Below are 16,467 nucleotides of genomic sequence, written 5' to 3'. Positions count from 1 at the left end.
TAAATTGTAGAATTTGAATTTTCCCGCGCGTTTATTTAAAATGGCGGCGCCAATCATACGGTCACGCGCGTTAGAATTTCAGCGCCATTTTGAAATACGGTAGTTAAGACTTTTAATGAGTGGGAGTTAGAAGCATGGAGACTAGATAAGGAGCACGAACTCAAACGGGAGAATTGTCAGCATCTGCCCACTAAAATCGTACATGTTAGGTATTCTTTTTTCACCACTAGCGTCGCTAATGTTCCTTTTGTACTGACGTGAATATAGCATCGTAAATACATGTGAAGTGAGCCAGTAAATATCTTAACCGCAATTTTTGTAAGTAAATAATAACAAATGTGTCTAAAAATCTCGTAAAATATTTTTAATAATTTTGTAAGTTCTATTTTTATAAAAAAATAAAAAATGGGCAGAGTGTGTGCCGTTAAAAATTGTAATAGTGGAAGTGCGGCTGATAAAAAACGACGGAGTGAATTAAATTTAAAAAGCCCAGGATTTTTTAAGGTACCACAAGTAAGTAAAAATGTTAAAAGATAAATAAAATTTAAAAAATTATTTTAATAAATTAAAAATTATTTTCTCTTACATGAAAATAAATTTTTAACTTCCCGCTAGGAAAATTGCAAATATTCTGTAACTTTTGAACGGATGAACCGATTTTGAACTTTAAGGTGTCATTCGACGCGGCTTTTCATTTACTATGAACACTGAAAATTTGAGCTTAATCGGTCAGGTACGTTCGGAGATATTTCAAAAATAAAATTTTTTCAAAAATGTTTTTTTTGAATAACTTTTTATTCGCTCGATGGATTGATTCCAAAATCTAATCAGCTCTAAAACTTTGTAAGCCGCGTCGAATGCCGCCTCAAGAATCAAAATCGGTTTATTCGTTCGAGAGAAACCGTTAGCGAAAGAATTAAAAAAAAAAAATTTTTTTTAGTATTGTGGAAATTTCTCAAAAACGACTCGATAAATCAATTTCAAAATTTGATCAGTTGTAGAACTCAATAAATCGCGTCGATTGCCACCTTAAACGACTCAATCTTCGAAAATAAACGCATACAAAAGTATTTTCGAGCTCAAGGAGCTCGAAATGGGCGGGAAGTTTTGGGGCTGGCCCACAGGGTCAACCGACAGACCGATTTTTGTTAAGTAATTTTTTATATTGAGAAATCATGTATGTCAAACATTGTCAATAGTAACCGTCTAATTTTTAAGAACAAAATGATTCATCATGTTAAAAAATTTTGTTTTATATTCTCAAGTTTTTTCAATTTAATTTTTTCATACGTAAATTAATGTACTTAATTTAAAAGTAATGTTCTCGATTATACTCAAATATAACTATAAAATATCCTACTGCCACGGTATGTAATTTTTTTTAATTAATGAAAAAATATATTTTATTTTCCTTCATTTCGTGCTTGAATAGTGTCCATTGAAACGTCAGCAGTGGATAGACTCGTTAACAACAGAATTAAACGACCGTCAGTATGTTTGTGATTTGCATTTTCAAAATGATGCAATTCAAAATTCCTATCTCACAAATTTACCAAACGGTGAAGTAAACAAAATTGTAAAAGGTAGAATAACTCGTATGCCAGGATCAGTTCCACTGATTGTCAATGTCAAACAATCTTCAATTATTGGTGACTGTAAAATCCAAGCTTTGAATGAGTCATCAAAGATGCGTCAATTAATTCATGAGCAACATGAACAAAACCTGCAGTTTCAAGCTATTGGAGAACACCAGGGTCAATTGTTGTATGAGATATCAGAGAAACCTAAATCACTACATGAGAAACATAAACAAAACCAAGAGCAACACGTAATTGAAGAGGACCGAGATAAATCGTTGAATAAGACATCGGAGAAGCTTGAATCACTACATGAACAAGATCATCATCAGCAGCAGCAGCAGCAAGTTATTGAAGAACACCAGGACCAATTTTCAAATGAAACATTTGAGAAGCCTAAGTCAGTAATTGAACAAGATCAGCAGCAGCAAGTAATTGAAGAACAATTTAACTTCGATGACATGAGAACAGAAAACCAGGAACAATCGTATCACAAGAATCAAGAAAATGAACAAATCAATAACATTCTACCGCAATATAGATTACCAGTGAAACGGAAATTAAAATATCCTGATGAAAATGAGACATTGAAGCGTCAAAAATATTCTGAGCATGATATTGATATTAACCGTCAAGTAAATTTAATTTTTTTTAATCATATCTTAATCAACTTTTTCAATAGTTTTAACAAAAATGTTAAAAAACAATTTTTATACCATAAGTTATAAATATTTAAGTATAAAATCTATATTGTTAACCGAAATATCAAACAGAATTTTAATATTTTAGATAAATTTTGATAATGATACTGAAATTATGGCCATCATTATTGAACTGAACAAGTTGTTTCCAATTGGTTGGAGCTTTTTACCTGGTATTAATCAATTAATAGCGATTCAGTTTGATCGTATTAAATTTAAAGAAAGAGTACGGTTGGTCCTAAATGACGATCATTTTGTATCGGTAAAATAATATATAATTTAGCTATTTATTTAAAAAAAATGAGCTTTGTTTTAATTTTTTAATGAGTTAAAACATAGAATGCAATTTAATTTTATTTGTTATAGGTTACATTTTTAGAAAATTATAAAAAAAAAATTGATAGACAAATAAAATCAGTCAATGATTTAATTGAGTGTTTAAAATCTATGGAACAAAAAAAATTATGCACTGGAACTGGATATGACAAAAAAAGGTATTCTATGAAATTAAATCGTTTTCGTAATTACTTTATAAAGTCCAAGGGTACTGAAATATCGAAAAAGTTAATATGTACTAAATAAATAATTGATCAATTTTTTAAAATTAGTTATTCATTAAAATGTTATGCTGACGTGACTGACAAATACAAACGTTGTCAAGCTTGTCCGAGATGTCAAGAATGTCAAAAACTACGTTTAAATTTACAAAAAGTAGAAAAAAGTCGAATCCTTAATACTGAGAACAAAATAAAAAGAAAAACTTCTAAAGCTACCAATTTAGGACTCTATAAAAAAACAAAACGTATTCAACAACAGGTATGTTTAATTTTTTAGTCAGTTTTTTTTTAACAAAAGGTTATTGTTGTCGTTGTAATTTACACAATAATTTATTTCTCATTCTTACACCGATTTTAATCTCAAAATTATCATTGATATTGAGTATTATTCAATTGCTACGTTGATATTAACGTTTTTTATTATTACTGAAAATTGTTCAATTTTTTTTTTAATAAGTTTTTTTAATTATTTTAGCTGCAATTATCTACGTTAAAATTACGTAGTATTCAAAGAAAAACAAAAACTGTGTATGAAGGCCAATTTAATAAAAAACTTTCTTTGCTACCAAAAGAACAACAGATAACAGTGAGAATGTGTTTTGAAAACTCCCAAAAGAAGGGTCCAACTGGCAGAAGGTATGAAATTGAGTGGATTTATGAATGTCTTCTCATACGAATGAAAAGCACTTGTACGTACAATATGATAAGAGCAAGAAATATAATTCCTCTACCAACTATTGACACGTTATCGAAGTATATACAAAAAATTAGTTCGTCAATTTTTGGATTTTTACCCGAAACGTTTGAAATCCTACGGAAAAAAGGAGAATCAATGGCACCTGAAGATAAAATTGGCCAAATATCAGCTGATGAGGTTAAACTTATGGAAAATATTGAGTTTAATAAAAAAATAGCTGAGTATACTGGTTTTGTTGATCTAGGAAAGTATACATCCGAATCTGATAGTGACGTTCCTGGAGATCACGCTCTCGTTTTTATGTTTATACCGTATCGGGGGACTTCTGCTCAACCTTTAGGATGCTTTATCACTAAAAATTCTATAACTAGTGAAGTTCTTCATAAGCTATTTTTAGAATGTATTATACTTGTAGAAAATTCTGGTTTTCGTGTGAATTCTCTAGTAACTGACGCTGCTCAATGGAATAGAGGAGTTTGGACGAAATTAGGAGTTGACACAAATAACATCAGTTGTGAACATCCGTGTGACTCTAGCCGTAGATTATATATGATATCAGACTTCCCACATTTAGTAAAATGCTTTCGGAATGGATTGGTTGAGTTAGATGAATTTGAGGTAATTATTGAACTAATTTTTCTACGTTTTAGTATAGAGCTTTTTCATGAAAAACTAAATAGTTTCTAAGTAAATTATATAAATAACGTTGAAAAGCTGTCTTATATGTGATAACTATTGAGGTTTAAAATAATACGTGTACAATTTTTAATGATTATTTATATTCCAATAATTAATGTAATGTTATTTTCTGATAGACACCTGTAGGAGTAGTCAAAAAAAAGTATTGGGAAAATCTTTTGCTGGTAGAGCAATATGAAAAACCTAATTTGGCAATGGCTTACAAACTGACACCTGCTCATTTAGATCCTAAACTTTATCAAAAAATGTCTGTTCCACTGGCTTATCAGGTATAATGATAATTTTTTAATGGTTTCGGATCATACTGAGTAAATTTTAATATTAACAGTTGTACTCACGCGAAGTTCGTTGTGCAATGACGATTTTACGAGAAAATGGAAACGAAAAATTTGAAGGCTCAGAACCAACTGAGACATTTATCAAAATAATTGATGATGGAATCCAAGCTATGACCTCGCACGATGCTAAGAACGCACTATACTTTAAGGATTCCTGTGAACAAAAGAAGGTAATGAAGAATATAATTTAATTGATAGAATTAATTACAAATTTTTGTATGGCAATTTATTTTTTACTGTGAATACTTTAATACAAGAGTTTTTGTATAAAATTATTCTTTTTCTAAAAAATAATTATCCTGCATAATTAATTAACCTCATGTTATCAAAAATTAACTTTTTTATAGCAACGAAAATATTTGCAGAAATGACATTTGAATTTTATAACTTAAAAGCCAAAGTAACTAACTTTTTAATTGATCAATTACGTTAACGACATTCTTTATGAAAATAGGCGAATAATTTTCTTTTTTTTTTTTTTTTTCAATAATAAAGCATAAGCAATTAAAAATTTTTTTTAAAGGTTTATTTAGAATTCATCTTTATTTACAGATCAAGGTAAGAGACCCAGCACCTGATCAGGGAACTAGTACCTGATAACTCCATGTATTTGTATAGATATATTTAGTCAAATTTGGTAAATATAGATATACAAATACATGGAGTGAACAGGTACTAGTTCCCTGATCAGTTACTGGGTCTCTTACCTTACGAAATATCTGTATTATTTTTTACTTGAAAAAAAAAAGTTGATTATATATATTTTTATCTAGTCACTAATTTGCTTCATTATATCTTTGGGGTTTAAAATATCGATTTTTTTAATCTAAAAAAATATAAAATAAAAGTTTTTAAAAAATTCTGCAGCCAATGATTAAATATTTTAATATACTTACTATACTTATAATACACAGAAAGATAAAAATTTTTCATTGAAGAACTTATTTTCTTAAATCAAGAAAATATTTAGGAAAATGAAAATTACTTTGATTGAAGTAAAATTTTCTTGAGTCTCCGTAAAATATTTTCTTGCTCCAAAACAACCTAGCATTTCCTGAAAAGTTTCTTGTTTCAAGTAATTCATTTTTTCTGTGTATTGTAATTAATAAAATAGATATAAATATTTAATATTAATAGATGAAAATATTTGGAAACGCTTTAATTTGCTTTCAGGTATTATTTCACTTTGAGATTTAGTTTATATTTTTTGAAATTTATATTTTACGCTTTTGTGCTTCCTTGTTTAATCTTAAATAACTACTACTAATTTTTCATTTGCTTTTCAACTAAACCTTAACTTAAGATAACAAATCATAATTAAAGATTAATTATCATTAAATTTTAATGATTTACAGAATGATTACACAGCTGACAATGGATTCAATCATTTAAATCGTATGCTGCCTTCGGTCAATACTGTATTACAGAGTCATCGACATCATCACAGATTGATTGGATCAATAAAAAATATTATTCCTATTTTCAGTGGATTTACAAATTTTTGTTAATGGATAAAGAGTTGAAGAAATTAAAACAGATAAGAGTAATAACAATACAAAAATCACCCATAATCGATGCTGGCAGGAGATGATAAATTAAAAACAACATTAACAAATAGTTTTAAATATCGCAATACTAACTTCTAATCGCTTTGTGAAACATCTATGCATACTATTGTTTATTAATGCTTTCAATTGTTACTTCCATTGAAAACATTCCAAAATTTTTTTGTCTATGCATTCTTCCCATAAATAATTCTTTTCCATATGTTCTTTTCCCTTTTCCTAAAATACAGGCCATTTTGACTTTACTGAAGTTTTTAGAAGATTGGGAAAAAATGTTTACTAACACAAAAACTCCCAAAGTGTCTATCCCGAAGAACTCAATTTCAGAAAATTCAGTTTTAAAGGAAGTGACTCCAAATAACTCCAATCCTAAAAATGCAGTTATTGAAAAAGCGACTCCAATAATTTCCACTCCAAAAAATTCACGCTCAGAGAAAGTGATTCCAAAAAAATCTATAACTCCAAAAAGCTCTACACCAAAGAAATCTACACCGAAAAACTCTACACAAAAAAAATTTACACCGAAAAACTCTACACCAAACAATTTAGTCTCAAAAGTAGCAACTCCACAAAATTCGATTCTTAAAAATCCAGTATTAAGAAAATCAACTCTGAGAAGCTCTACTCCAAGAAACTCAATATCAAACAAAGTGACTCCAAAATCCAAATCAAAAAAAAATCTTTTTCCTATATCTTCTAGCTCTACATCAGGTTTTAAAGTAACATTACGAGCCACTTTAGAAATTTTATCTGAGTTACACAATAATTATGGATACGAATATCTTCTAACATCTCGGTTAACTCAAGACAATCTTGAGGTAACAGTCTAAAAAATTTTATCTATTAAATGCTCACATTTTTTTTATTACAATTATTAATATAATTATTTCTTTATAGAGATTGTTTTCAGTTATGAGATACTGTTGTGGTGCCAATGATCATCCAACTCCCCAGCAGTTTGGTCAAGTTTTTCGTTTGTATTGCTGCAATGCTATGATTAAACCTCCGAAAGGTTCAAATGTAACTGGAGTTGAATTACTTCAAACTCTAATGAAAACTAAGGACTCATTGGAAATGTCTCGTCAACCACGAATGGCGTGGTTGGAAAAAATTGACCAAATGCTTGAGAACGCTGTACCACTTGATGCAATTTGGCAAGATAATTTATCCGGGAATAGCAATATCAGTATTATGAGTGAAAATAGCCTAAATGGCGCAACTACGGAACTGGAGATAACTACTTCTACAACAGAAGAATTCATGCAAGATCATGATTATGACGTTGTGTCTACAAGCAGAGAAGTTCAAGCATACATGGCTGGTTATATTGTTAGAAAACTTAAAGCTAAGTGTAAGTGCCTATTGTGCTTAAAAAACCTTCAATCATCTAATGATGAATCACATTGCCGAGACCGTTTCATTGACTTAATGGAAAAATACGGCGGATTATCACGAGCTAGTGATGGTTTATTTCAATTGACAGTACAATTAGAAGCTGCTTTTTTGGACGTTGTTGGTAGAGTGGGGCTGAGTCATGGAATTATTTATAAAATATTAAACAGAGTTGAGAAAATTTTACCAACACTATCATTAGTTGGATGTGCGGTTCATCAGCTTGAAATAACAAAAGAAATAATTGATTTTTATATAACTATGAGGCTCTATTTTCTTGGTAAAACTTTTAACAAGAGAAATCATTTGAGAAGAGAAAAAATGAAAACTTTAAAAAAAACTTCCAAGCTCGTAACATAAATTATATTTCAAAAGAATCTTGTTTTAAATATTCATTACTAAAATTATTACCTTCTATTTAGTTAATCATTATTTAATAAGTACTTATTTTGTTTGTAAAAAACTGTAAGCTTAAAAATAATATTAATTTGCATTAAAATTATTCTTATTACTGTTAACCTTTAAAACTTATTAATTATCAACATTATAAAAAAGTTATTTTATTTCTTTGGGTAAATTATATTATTAATTGCATCAATATTTAATTGCATTAATATTTTATTCATACAAATAAGTTTTGCTGATTTTATTTAATTTTTTTTTAACCAATTAATTTGTTTACATTATTTTATTCATTACTTTTGGACAATTCATTTATTTTATTCTACTTATTTAACCTTTCATTCATCAATTCATTCGTTGAATTTGATTTAATATTTATTCATTGGATTCAATCTATTTGAAACTACCGCCTTAACTCCCCGCCATCTTGGTACCAATGGAACACTAACGCCCTCTTATTTTTAGAGGCTATTTGTATATATGGAGTTCGTGCTCCTTATCTAGTCTCCATGGTTAGAAGGTTGGAATTTGGAGTTGAATTTCGTAGACACGTGTGTGGAGAGGTTATAAAATTATTATTATTGTTTATTGATGGTGTCGAAGTGATTATTAGTAATAAATTTATTTAAAATGGTTGTATTTACTTGTAACAATTGCGGTGACTCGTTACAAAAACCCCGGGTTGCTAAACACTATCAGTTTCAATGCCGAAAAAGGGTTTCGCTGTCATGTGTTGATTGTTTTAAAGATTTTTTGTAAGTAATGGAAATTTTAATTTCTAAAGTTATAGATTTTTAAATTTTGATGAGTGAATGTAAATGACAAGTGGGAATTTTTTAAATTTTTGAATTAATAAATAAAATTCAAGGAATAGAAATAAAAAATATGTTTAGATGTAATTTTCAAAATCAATACGCGCATTTTTTTAAATTTCGTTCATTAAGACTACATTCAAACTCATAAATTTTAGTGTTTTGTGATAGACTTCGTATTTTATTTATTTATTCAAATTTTATAAATTTAAAAAAAAAGCGCGAATTTATTTTTCTATTATCGGAGTACGAATTTTTAAATTTTTATTTTACTTAAATTTTATTTATTCATTCAAAATTTAAAAAAAAAATAAAATAAGAAAATGCACATGTAGAGAATTTAAAAAACTACATGTGCAATTTTTTCAAAATTTTTTTTTTTATAATTTATTGATTTTAAAAAAAATCTAAAAATTATAAGACGTTGCTAACTTTAGTATAATAAATAATTTCATTATTCAAAAATAAAAAAAATATCAATTAAAAAAAAAAAAAAAAAATATGCACATATAGAGAATTTAAAAAACTACAGGTGCAATTTTTTTAAATATTTTTTTTTTTTATAATTCATCGTCTAAACAAAATTTAAAAATTATGAGACCGCAAACTTCAGTATCAAATAATTTCATGATTAAAAAATTTCTAATTTTTTTTTTTTCCAGGGATGACGATTATGTATCACACACAAAATGTATCACAGAAGCTGAGAGATACGGAGGTAAAAATTTCGTCGCGAAACCCTCGGCTAATAAAGGAGAGAGGAAGCAGCAGGAGTGGATCAAAGTAATAAACAGCGTGCTGTGCTCGAGTAATCTGAGTAAGGAGGAAAAAAATTTTTTAAAAAACATTTCAAAGCATGAAAACGTCCCGCGAAAAAAGCCAAAGTTTTTAAACTTCGTTAAAAACGCCATGGGGTACCGGGTCGACGTAACCATCGTCGAGAGTTGTTTCGATAAAATAGAGTTCGCGTTTAAGGAAATTAATAATAAGCAAATTGATAACGGAGTCAAAAATGAGTCCGAAGCGAATGACAAATTATCAGGTGAAGTAAAACAAGAATGTAAACCTGAAACTAATGGGTTAGTTTCCAATGATCAGGAAAAGAAGACTAAGAAAAATAAACGTAAGTTGGAAAATGAACACAAAGAAGAAGAAAAAGAAAAAGAAGAAGAAAAAGAAGAAGGAGGAGAAAAAAAAAAATTAAAAATTGAAAATTGTCAGCAAGAAGTCAATGAAAAATTTATATGGAAGGATAAAATTATAGAAATAATAGGAGACCGTAATGAAATGTCATTAAAAAAATTACGTAAAAAAATGATGAGATTTTTACCTGAGTACAAAAATGAGGAAGAAAAATTTGATAAAAAATTGACTAAAAAATTATCTAAAATAGAAGAATTAATTTTAGTAGATAATAAAATAAAACGTAAATAATATTTTGTAATTAATATTTGATAAATAAATTTATAATTTACATATTTATATACAAATATCCGAATTACTTAATAATAATTATTATCTAACATAACATGTATTTTAAATACATAATAATTTGTTTTTTTTTTTTTATATTAAAATATATGTTTTAAAGGTATACTATTGCTTGAGCTGGGTTTGAAAACCCATTGGCACGTTCTAAAAAAAATAACAAATAATTAAGTAACGTGGAATATTTATGTTTATTAATTAATTAAATATTTGGCATCGTAAGTTTTGTAGTGTCTTGTTTTCTTTAAGTTTTGCGCGATACTTTTTATCGGGCGAAGGACAAGATCTCGCTCTTTGTCAAATGATTACACACTTGTCGTTGCTGTTGCGGGAAGTGTGCGCTGATCGTAGTTGTTGGTTTAGATGAGAAGCTGTAGGCGTTGGGGAGGGCGTCGTTCCCTCGACGGCTTGGATGCTTTTCATTAATTCACGGAATACCTGATGAATAGCAAGTTATAAATTTTTTAGGAAAAAATGAGTAGGATATTTGAAATGCTGAGGAAATTTCCGGTAAAATGAGTACCCACATCGATATATTTAAAAAAGTTGGTCATTAATCAATATATGAGTAATTAATAATTAACATATGACGAGATTTTTATGAAATTTAAACATAGTGATGTGGGTACTCAAACTAGAGGAAATTTACTCACAAAGTGAAGTATACTAGTAATTTTTTTATTTGAGTTCGGTGGTAAGAAAAATCAATAGAGAGCCTGGTAAATATTCAAGTTTTGTATTTATGTAAATTTTTTTTTTTAAAGTGAGTAGGATTTTTGAAATACTGAGGAAATTTCCAGTAAAATGAGTACCCACATCGATACATTAAAAAAATGTTGGTTATTAGTGAATATATGAGTAATTAATAATCAATATATAACATGTGATTTTAATGAAATTTAAATATAGTGATGTGGGTACTCAAACTAGAGGAAATTTACTCACAAAGTGAAGTATACTAGTAATTTTTTTATTTGAGTTCGGTGGTAAGAAAAATCAATAGAGAGCCTGGTAAATATTCAAGTTTTGTATTTATGTAAATTTTTTTTTTTAAAGTGAGTAGGATTTTTGAAATACTGAGGAAATTTCCAGTAAAATGAGTACCCACATCGATACATTAAAAAAATGTTGGTTATTAGTGAATATATGAGTAATTAATAATCAATATATAACAAGTATTTTAATGAAATTTAAATATAGTGATGTGGGTACTCAAACTAGAGGAAATTTACTCACAAAGTGAAGTATACTAGTAATTTTTTTATTTGAGTTCCATAGAAAGTAAAAATTCAATAGAATGAATCTATTGACTAAATTTAGTATAATAAAATATTCAAGTCATGTACCTGTACAACACGGCAATTAAATCGTGCGCTGCATTCAACGTATCCACATCTCCAGTGTTTCCTTACAAGATTAACAATATCACGGTATCGTGCCCCAGAGGCAACGACCGCCGACAATTTGTCTTGTTTATTACCCACAACTAGCAACGGAACACCTCTCATGTCACGTGCCTCATACATTTGTTCTCTCAGCGTCCTTATATACTTAAAAAGAGTAATAAAACAAAAAAAAAACCTTTTTTTAAAATTTTTATTTATTTATTTATGTTAATTATCTTATATATTTTAAACAAAATATAAAGTTATATCCAGAATACTAAGGAATAAGTTTTAAGAAAAGTTTTTAAATACAAAAATGACACGACGCGAATATACTTTTTTTTTTTTGTTTTTTATTTTTCACAACACAAAAATATAATAAAAGTTTTATATAAAAAGGCAAGAGCTTATTCTAATACAGGGGATTACTAGCGAAGCTTTTGAGCGTAACTTTTGCATTTATATTTATATTTATATTTATGCATAAAAAAAAAAAAAAAAAAAAATTTCCTCAATTGTCAAAAAAAAAAAGTCATTTTTTTTTATGAAATAAAATTATTAGATTATTTATGCATGAATGTTATATCCATATATATATATATATATATGTTGCTGGAGGTAAAATTTCATGCATAAATATCAGTAGATTTATCCTATTATATTATTCGCACATATATATATATATATATATATATATATATATATATATGTGTGTGTGTGTGTGTGTGTGTGTGCGGATGTGTGTGAATGTGTGTATAATCCGCTAACTGTTGGAATTTGAAACTCGGATTCGTATATTCCATGTTTATATTTATTATTATGTCATATTTGCTTTCTCATTATCATTTTTATTGAATTTCCTAAAGTGTTTACATAAATATTTATATATTTATTTATCGGTCTTTAAGGCTTGTAAAAAATAACATATATAATTCAAACGATTACTTTAAGTTAAGTAAATTTCAATAAAATAAAAAAAAACAATAGAAATTTTGGCAAGAAAAAATTTCTTGAGTCTAAAAAATTTTTTCTTTGACTCAAGAAAATTTCCATTTTAAATTTTCAATACAGAAAATTTCTTGAGTCAAGAAAAAGTATCTTGAGTCTAAAAAATTTTTCCTTGACTCCAGAAAATTTCCATTTTTAATTTTCAATACAGAAAATTTCTTGAGTCAAGAAAAAGTATCTTGAGTCTAAAAAATTTTTCCTTGACTCCAGAAAATTTCCATTTTTAATTTTCAATACAGAAAATTTCTTGAGTCAAGAAAAAGTATCTTGAGTCTACAAAATTTTTCCTTGACTCCAGAAAATTTCCATTTTAAATTTTCAATACAGAAAATTTCTTGAGTCAAAAAAAAGTATCTTGAGTCGAAAAAATGTTTCCTGACACAAGAAAATTTCCATTTTTAATTTTCAATGCAGAAATTTTCTTGAGTCAAGAAAAAGTATCTTGAGTCTACAAAATTTTTCCTTGACTCAGGAAAATTTCTATTTTCAATTTTCACTGCAAAAATTTTCTCAGGTCAAGAAAAAATTTCTTGACTCAAGAAATTTTTTTTTTCCTGTTTGCTCCATAAAAAATCAACTGAAAATTAACAACCAGAAAGTTTTCACTATTAGATTTATTTTTAATTACCTGGAACGTATCTTGATTACTTAAATCAAATACAAGAACATAAGCCGTCGCACTTCTAAGTCCGTAATACCTAAAATCCGTCCACTCTAAATGTGTACTGACAGGAAAGTACGGAATCGTTGGTAAATCCGTTATTTTAAGCTCGTAAAGACGATCAGCGTGGACGACACTGGGATAAAATGTCTCCCGTCTTTCTGTCGGACGATAATCTTCCAAAAATTCATTCCACACAAATTGCTGCAACATATTAATTATATCTAATTAATTAATTTATATAAAACTTTTTTTAAAAACACAGATTTGGGTTTTACTTTGAGTTGTGTAGACTGAGTGCGAATAAAAGTTTTCTTAAACTTTTCGAGGGCAAAATGGGAGGAAAGTTTTATAAAAAGGATCCTGGAGTAGATAAAAAGACTTTTAGGTTGTTTTCGAGATGGTTTTTAGTCTTAAAGTTAGAAAAAGATAAGTTTTAGTAATTGATTTTAGGGATTTAAGTCTGAGTAATGAGAATTGTTGGTAAAGTTTGAATCAAATGGTAAAGCTCAGAGATTATGTAGTCTGATTTAAAAGGATGCGACGTTTCCCCAATAAACGGAAACATTACGATAAGGGGAAATTAGTTTCCTCAAGGGAATTGGTTCTAGTAAAAGTCAAAAATATATTTTTTTTTAATTTAAACAATTGAGAGACCGAAAATTTTTATGATCTTGAGGGTAACTGACCATGAACTATTTTTGGATTTTTTTTTGAACAAATGAATGATAAAAAAAAAAAAAATGCACATGTAGAAAATTGAGAAATCTATATATGCAATTTTTTCGAAATTTTTTTTTTTAATAATTTATCGTTCTAAAAAAAATTCAAAAATTATTAAACGGCTAACTTCAGTATCATAAATATTTTCATGATTCAAAAATTCAAAAAATATAAAAAAAAAAAAAACTAAAAAAATCCACATGTAGAAAATTAAAAAATCTATATGTGTAATTTTTTCAAATATTTCTTTTTTCATAATTAAGTTTTTTATTATTAATAAATATGCCAATTTTTTTGCGGCAATTAAATCGGCCCATTTTGGCCGTAGTAATTTTTCTAATAAAATTATGGGACATAAAAAAATTTCATGTAACTCAAAATATAAATTTTATCGAGATATTTCGAGACTCGGCTTTGATGAAATTTTTAAACTTGGAAACTACTAGATCGACTTTAAAATCTAATAGACTCTGATTAAGTTTCAATGAGACTCGATTGCTGTAAGAAACTTTAAAATCGATTGATTTGTTTCAAAGATATCGTACTACAAAAATTAGTTTACACACACGCGGCTCCATCAGAAAAGTTTCCTAGGACTTCCAAATTATCGAAATCTGATGAAAACTCGATTTTTTAAACTCGAACCCAATAACTTCATTCTTTGAAAATTTGAAATTTCGCGGGAAATTTAAAATGCAGTTATTAATTTTTTTAAATATATAAGAAAATACAGAGGACGGGAGAGGGGGGTGAAATGGGTCACCCACAAAATTTTATAAAAAACATTTATTTAAAATTTTTAATCAAAACCAATAACTTTTCATTTTTTAAAAATTTGAAATTTAGCGGGAAATTTAAAATGCAGTTATTAATTTTTTTTAATTAATAAAAAAAATACAGAGGACAAGAGGGGGGAGGGGTAAAACGGATCACTCCAAATTTTATAAAAAAAATTAATTTAATATCCAGAAATTTTTTACTTTTTTCACAGTAGCATTTTGCCCGCATAAATAATTTTTTTTTTAACTAACTGAGAATTTTGAACATCTCAAAAAAAAAAGTACGTAGCCTATTTGAGTTAGACTTGAAACTGAGTGTCTTAAGTACTCCGTTTCGCCCCTTCTTCACTCTATATATATAAAATAAACAATATTGTGAAAATAAAGTAAACTTACACGAATGATGCTTGACTTTCCAACACCGGGTGCTCCTAGAAAAATAACTTTAACACGATCGAGACTATCAGCAGGACTATCTTCTTCTTTAGACCCACTGTCGACATTCTCAACCCCTATCGTATCACCCACTCGTCTTTCCAAATAATCTAAATCGAGATCTGTAACCAATAACAAATTTTACTTTAACTTTTATCAAACAAATCCCCGTAGAAAAAAAAAATTAATAAATTTCTCTTATCAATTTGTTATATCTTATATATTGTAAGTATATGAACCTAAATATTTTTTTTCTTTCCACTCCACACAATTGTTATCCATGTAAAATAACTCGACATTAAAAACAACTAAATAATTTTGAATTATAATTATTTTTCTAAGGAATAAAAAATATATATCCGACATTCACGCGCGAAATTCGCGAGTCGACTGACCCCAGAGAATATCAAATACACAGATGTCATTCTTCATCATCCCCTCCACTGTCATATCCTTCGTATCCTTCGTTTAATAAAAATATTTTCATTTTATTCATTTGGGATAAAGAAAAAAAAATATAAAAAATTGTAATATGCTCATTTTTTTTTTTTTATCATACATTTTATCATCGACTTGAGTATTCTCTAGTTCCATTGTTTACTTTAAGTATTCTTGGACCACAAAAGTAAGATACTAGTTAAACAATAGACTTTATCTACTAGAATAAAGATGAAAATTTTTTCTATTTTTAGATAAATTTGAAATTCAAAATAAAAAATTAATTAGAATTTTTTTTTTGACAATTCAAATTTTTTTAAATTGTCAAAATTTTTTTTTAATATTTTTGAAAATTAATTATAATTTTTTGGAATTTAAACCAAAATTCAAAATTTCAAAATTGATTAAAATTTTTTTTATTTTCAATAGAACTAAAAATTCAAAATTTTTAAAATAATTATTGATTTTTTTTCCCCATTACTAGGACTAGGATTTTAGCTTTGATTTAAAAATAACAATTAATGATAAATGTGAAATTTTTTTATATTACGGCGGAAATATTGATCGTATAAAAAAAATTTTCAAACAAAAGTTGTAGAAAATTTGATTTTCCAGAGAAAATGTCTCTTATGATTTTTTTATACGACCAATATTTTCACCGTAATTTCAAAATTAGAGTTCATAACTAACAAAAATTTGAATCATACATTATGAATCTTGATTTTGGAATTACGGTGATAATATTAATTGTATAAAAAAATTTTTCAAACAAAAATTGTAGAAAATTTAATTTTCCAGAGAAAATGTCTC

The 16,467-nt window shown here is 27.5% G+C and overlaps 3 protein-coding genes across 3 annotated transcripts; 2 read left to right on the top strand and 1 right to left on the bottom strand.

Annotated features, from left to right (window-relative positions):
• Positions 1 to 130: 130 nt before the first annotated feature.
• On the top strand, positions 131 to 8,000 carry LOC103568125 (uncharacterized). Its single transcript, XM_053738600.1, has 10 exons — positions 131 to 513; positions 1,433 to 2,212; positions 2,367 to 2,540; positions 2,645 to 2,772; positions 2,887 to 3,094; positions 3,311 to 4,150; positions 4,348 to 4,500; positions 4,560 to 4,739; positions 5,925 to 6,952; positions 7,032 to 8,000. Exons 1-9 carry the CDS (start codon positions 406 to 408, stop codon positions 6,075 to 6,077), a joined length of 2,724 nt encoding a protein of 907 aa, XP_053594575.1. The 5' UTR covers positions 131 to 405; the 3' UTR covers positions 6,078 to 6,952; positions 7,032 to 8,000.
• A 405-nt stretch (positions 8,001 to 8,405) lies between these two features.
• On the top strand, positions 8,406 to 10,230 carry LOC103571777 (cell growth-regulating nucleolar protein). Its single transcript, XM_014439460.2, has 2 exons — positions 8,406 to 8,683; positions 9,403 to 10,230. The coding sequence occupies exons 1-2, from the start codon at positions 8,559 to 8,561 to the stop codon at positions 10,172 to 10,174; spliced, it is 897 nt and encodes a 298-aa protein (XP_014294946.2). The 5' UTR covers positions 8,406 to 8,558; the 3' UTR covers positions 10,175 to 10,230.
• Positions 10,231 to 10,348: 118 nt separating this feature from the next.
• Positions 10,349 to 15,519, bottom strand: LOC103571581 (ras-like protein family member 10B). Its single transcript, XM_008549792.2, has 5 exons — positions 15,459 to 15,519; positions 15,181 to 15,341; positions 13,250 to 13,486; positions 11,575 to 11,778; positions 10,349 to 10,666 (listed from the first exon to the last, which is right to left on the bottom strand). Exons 1-5 carry the CDS (start codon positions 15,499 to 15,501, stop codon positions 10,526 to 10,528), a joined length of 786 nt encoding a protein of 261 aa, XP_008548014.1. The 5' UTR covers positions 15,502 to 15,519; the 3' UTR covers positions 10,349 to 10,525.
• Positions 15,520 to 16,467: the final 948 nt, after the last annotated feature.

Source organism: Microplitis demolitor, chromosome 4 (assembly GCF_026212275.2).
Source record: "Microplitis demolitor isolate Queensland-Clemson2020A chromosome 4, iyMicDemo2.1a, whole genome shotgun sequence".
Classification (NCBI taxonomy): Eukaryota; Metazoa; Arthropoda; class Insecta; order Hymenoptera; family Braconidae; genus Microplitis; species Microplitis demolitor.
The sequence above is the reverse complement of the archived record's forward strand: the minus strand, read 5'-3'. Positions and strand labels throughout refer to the sequence as shown.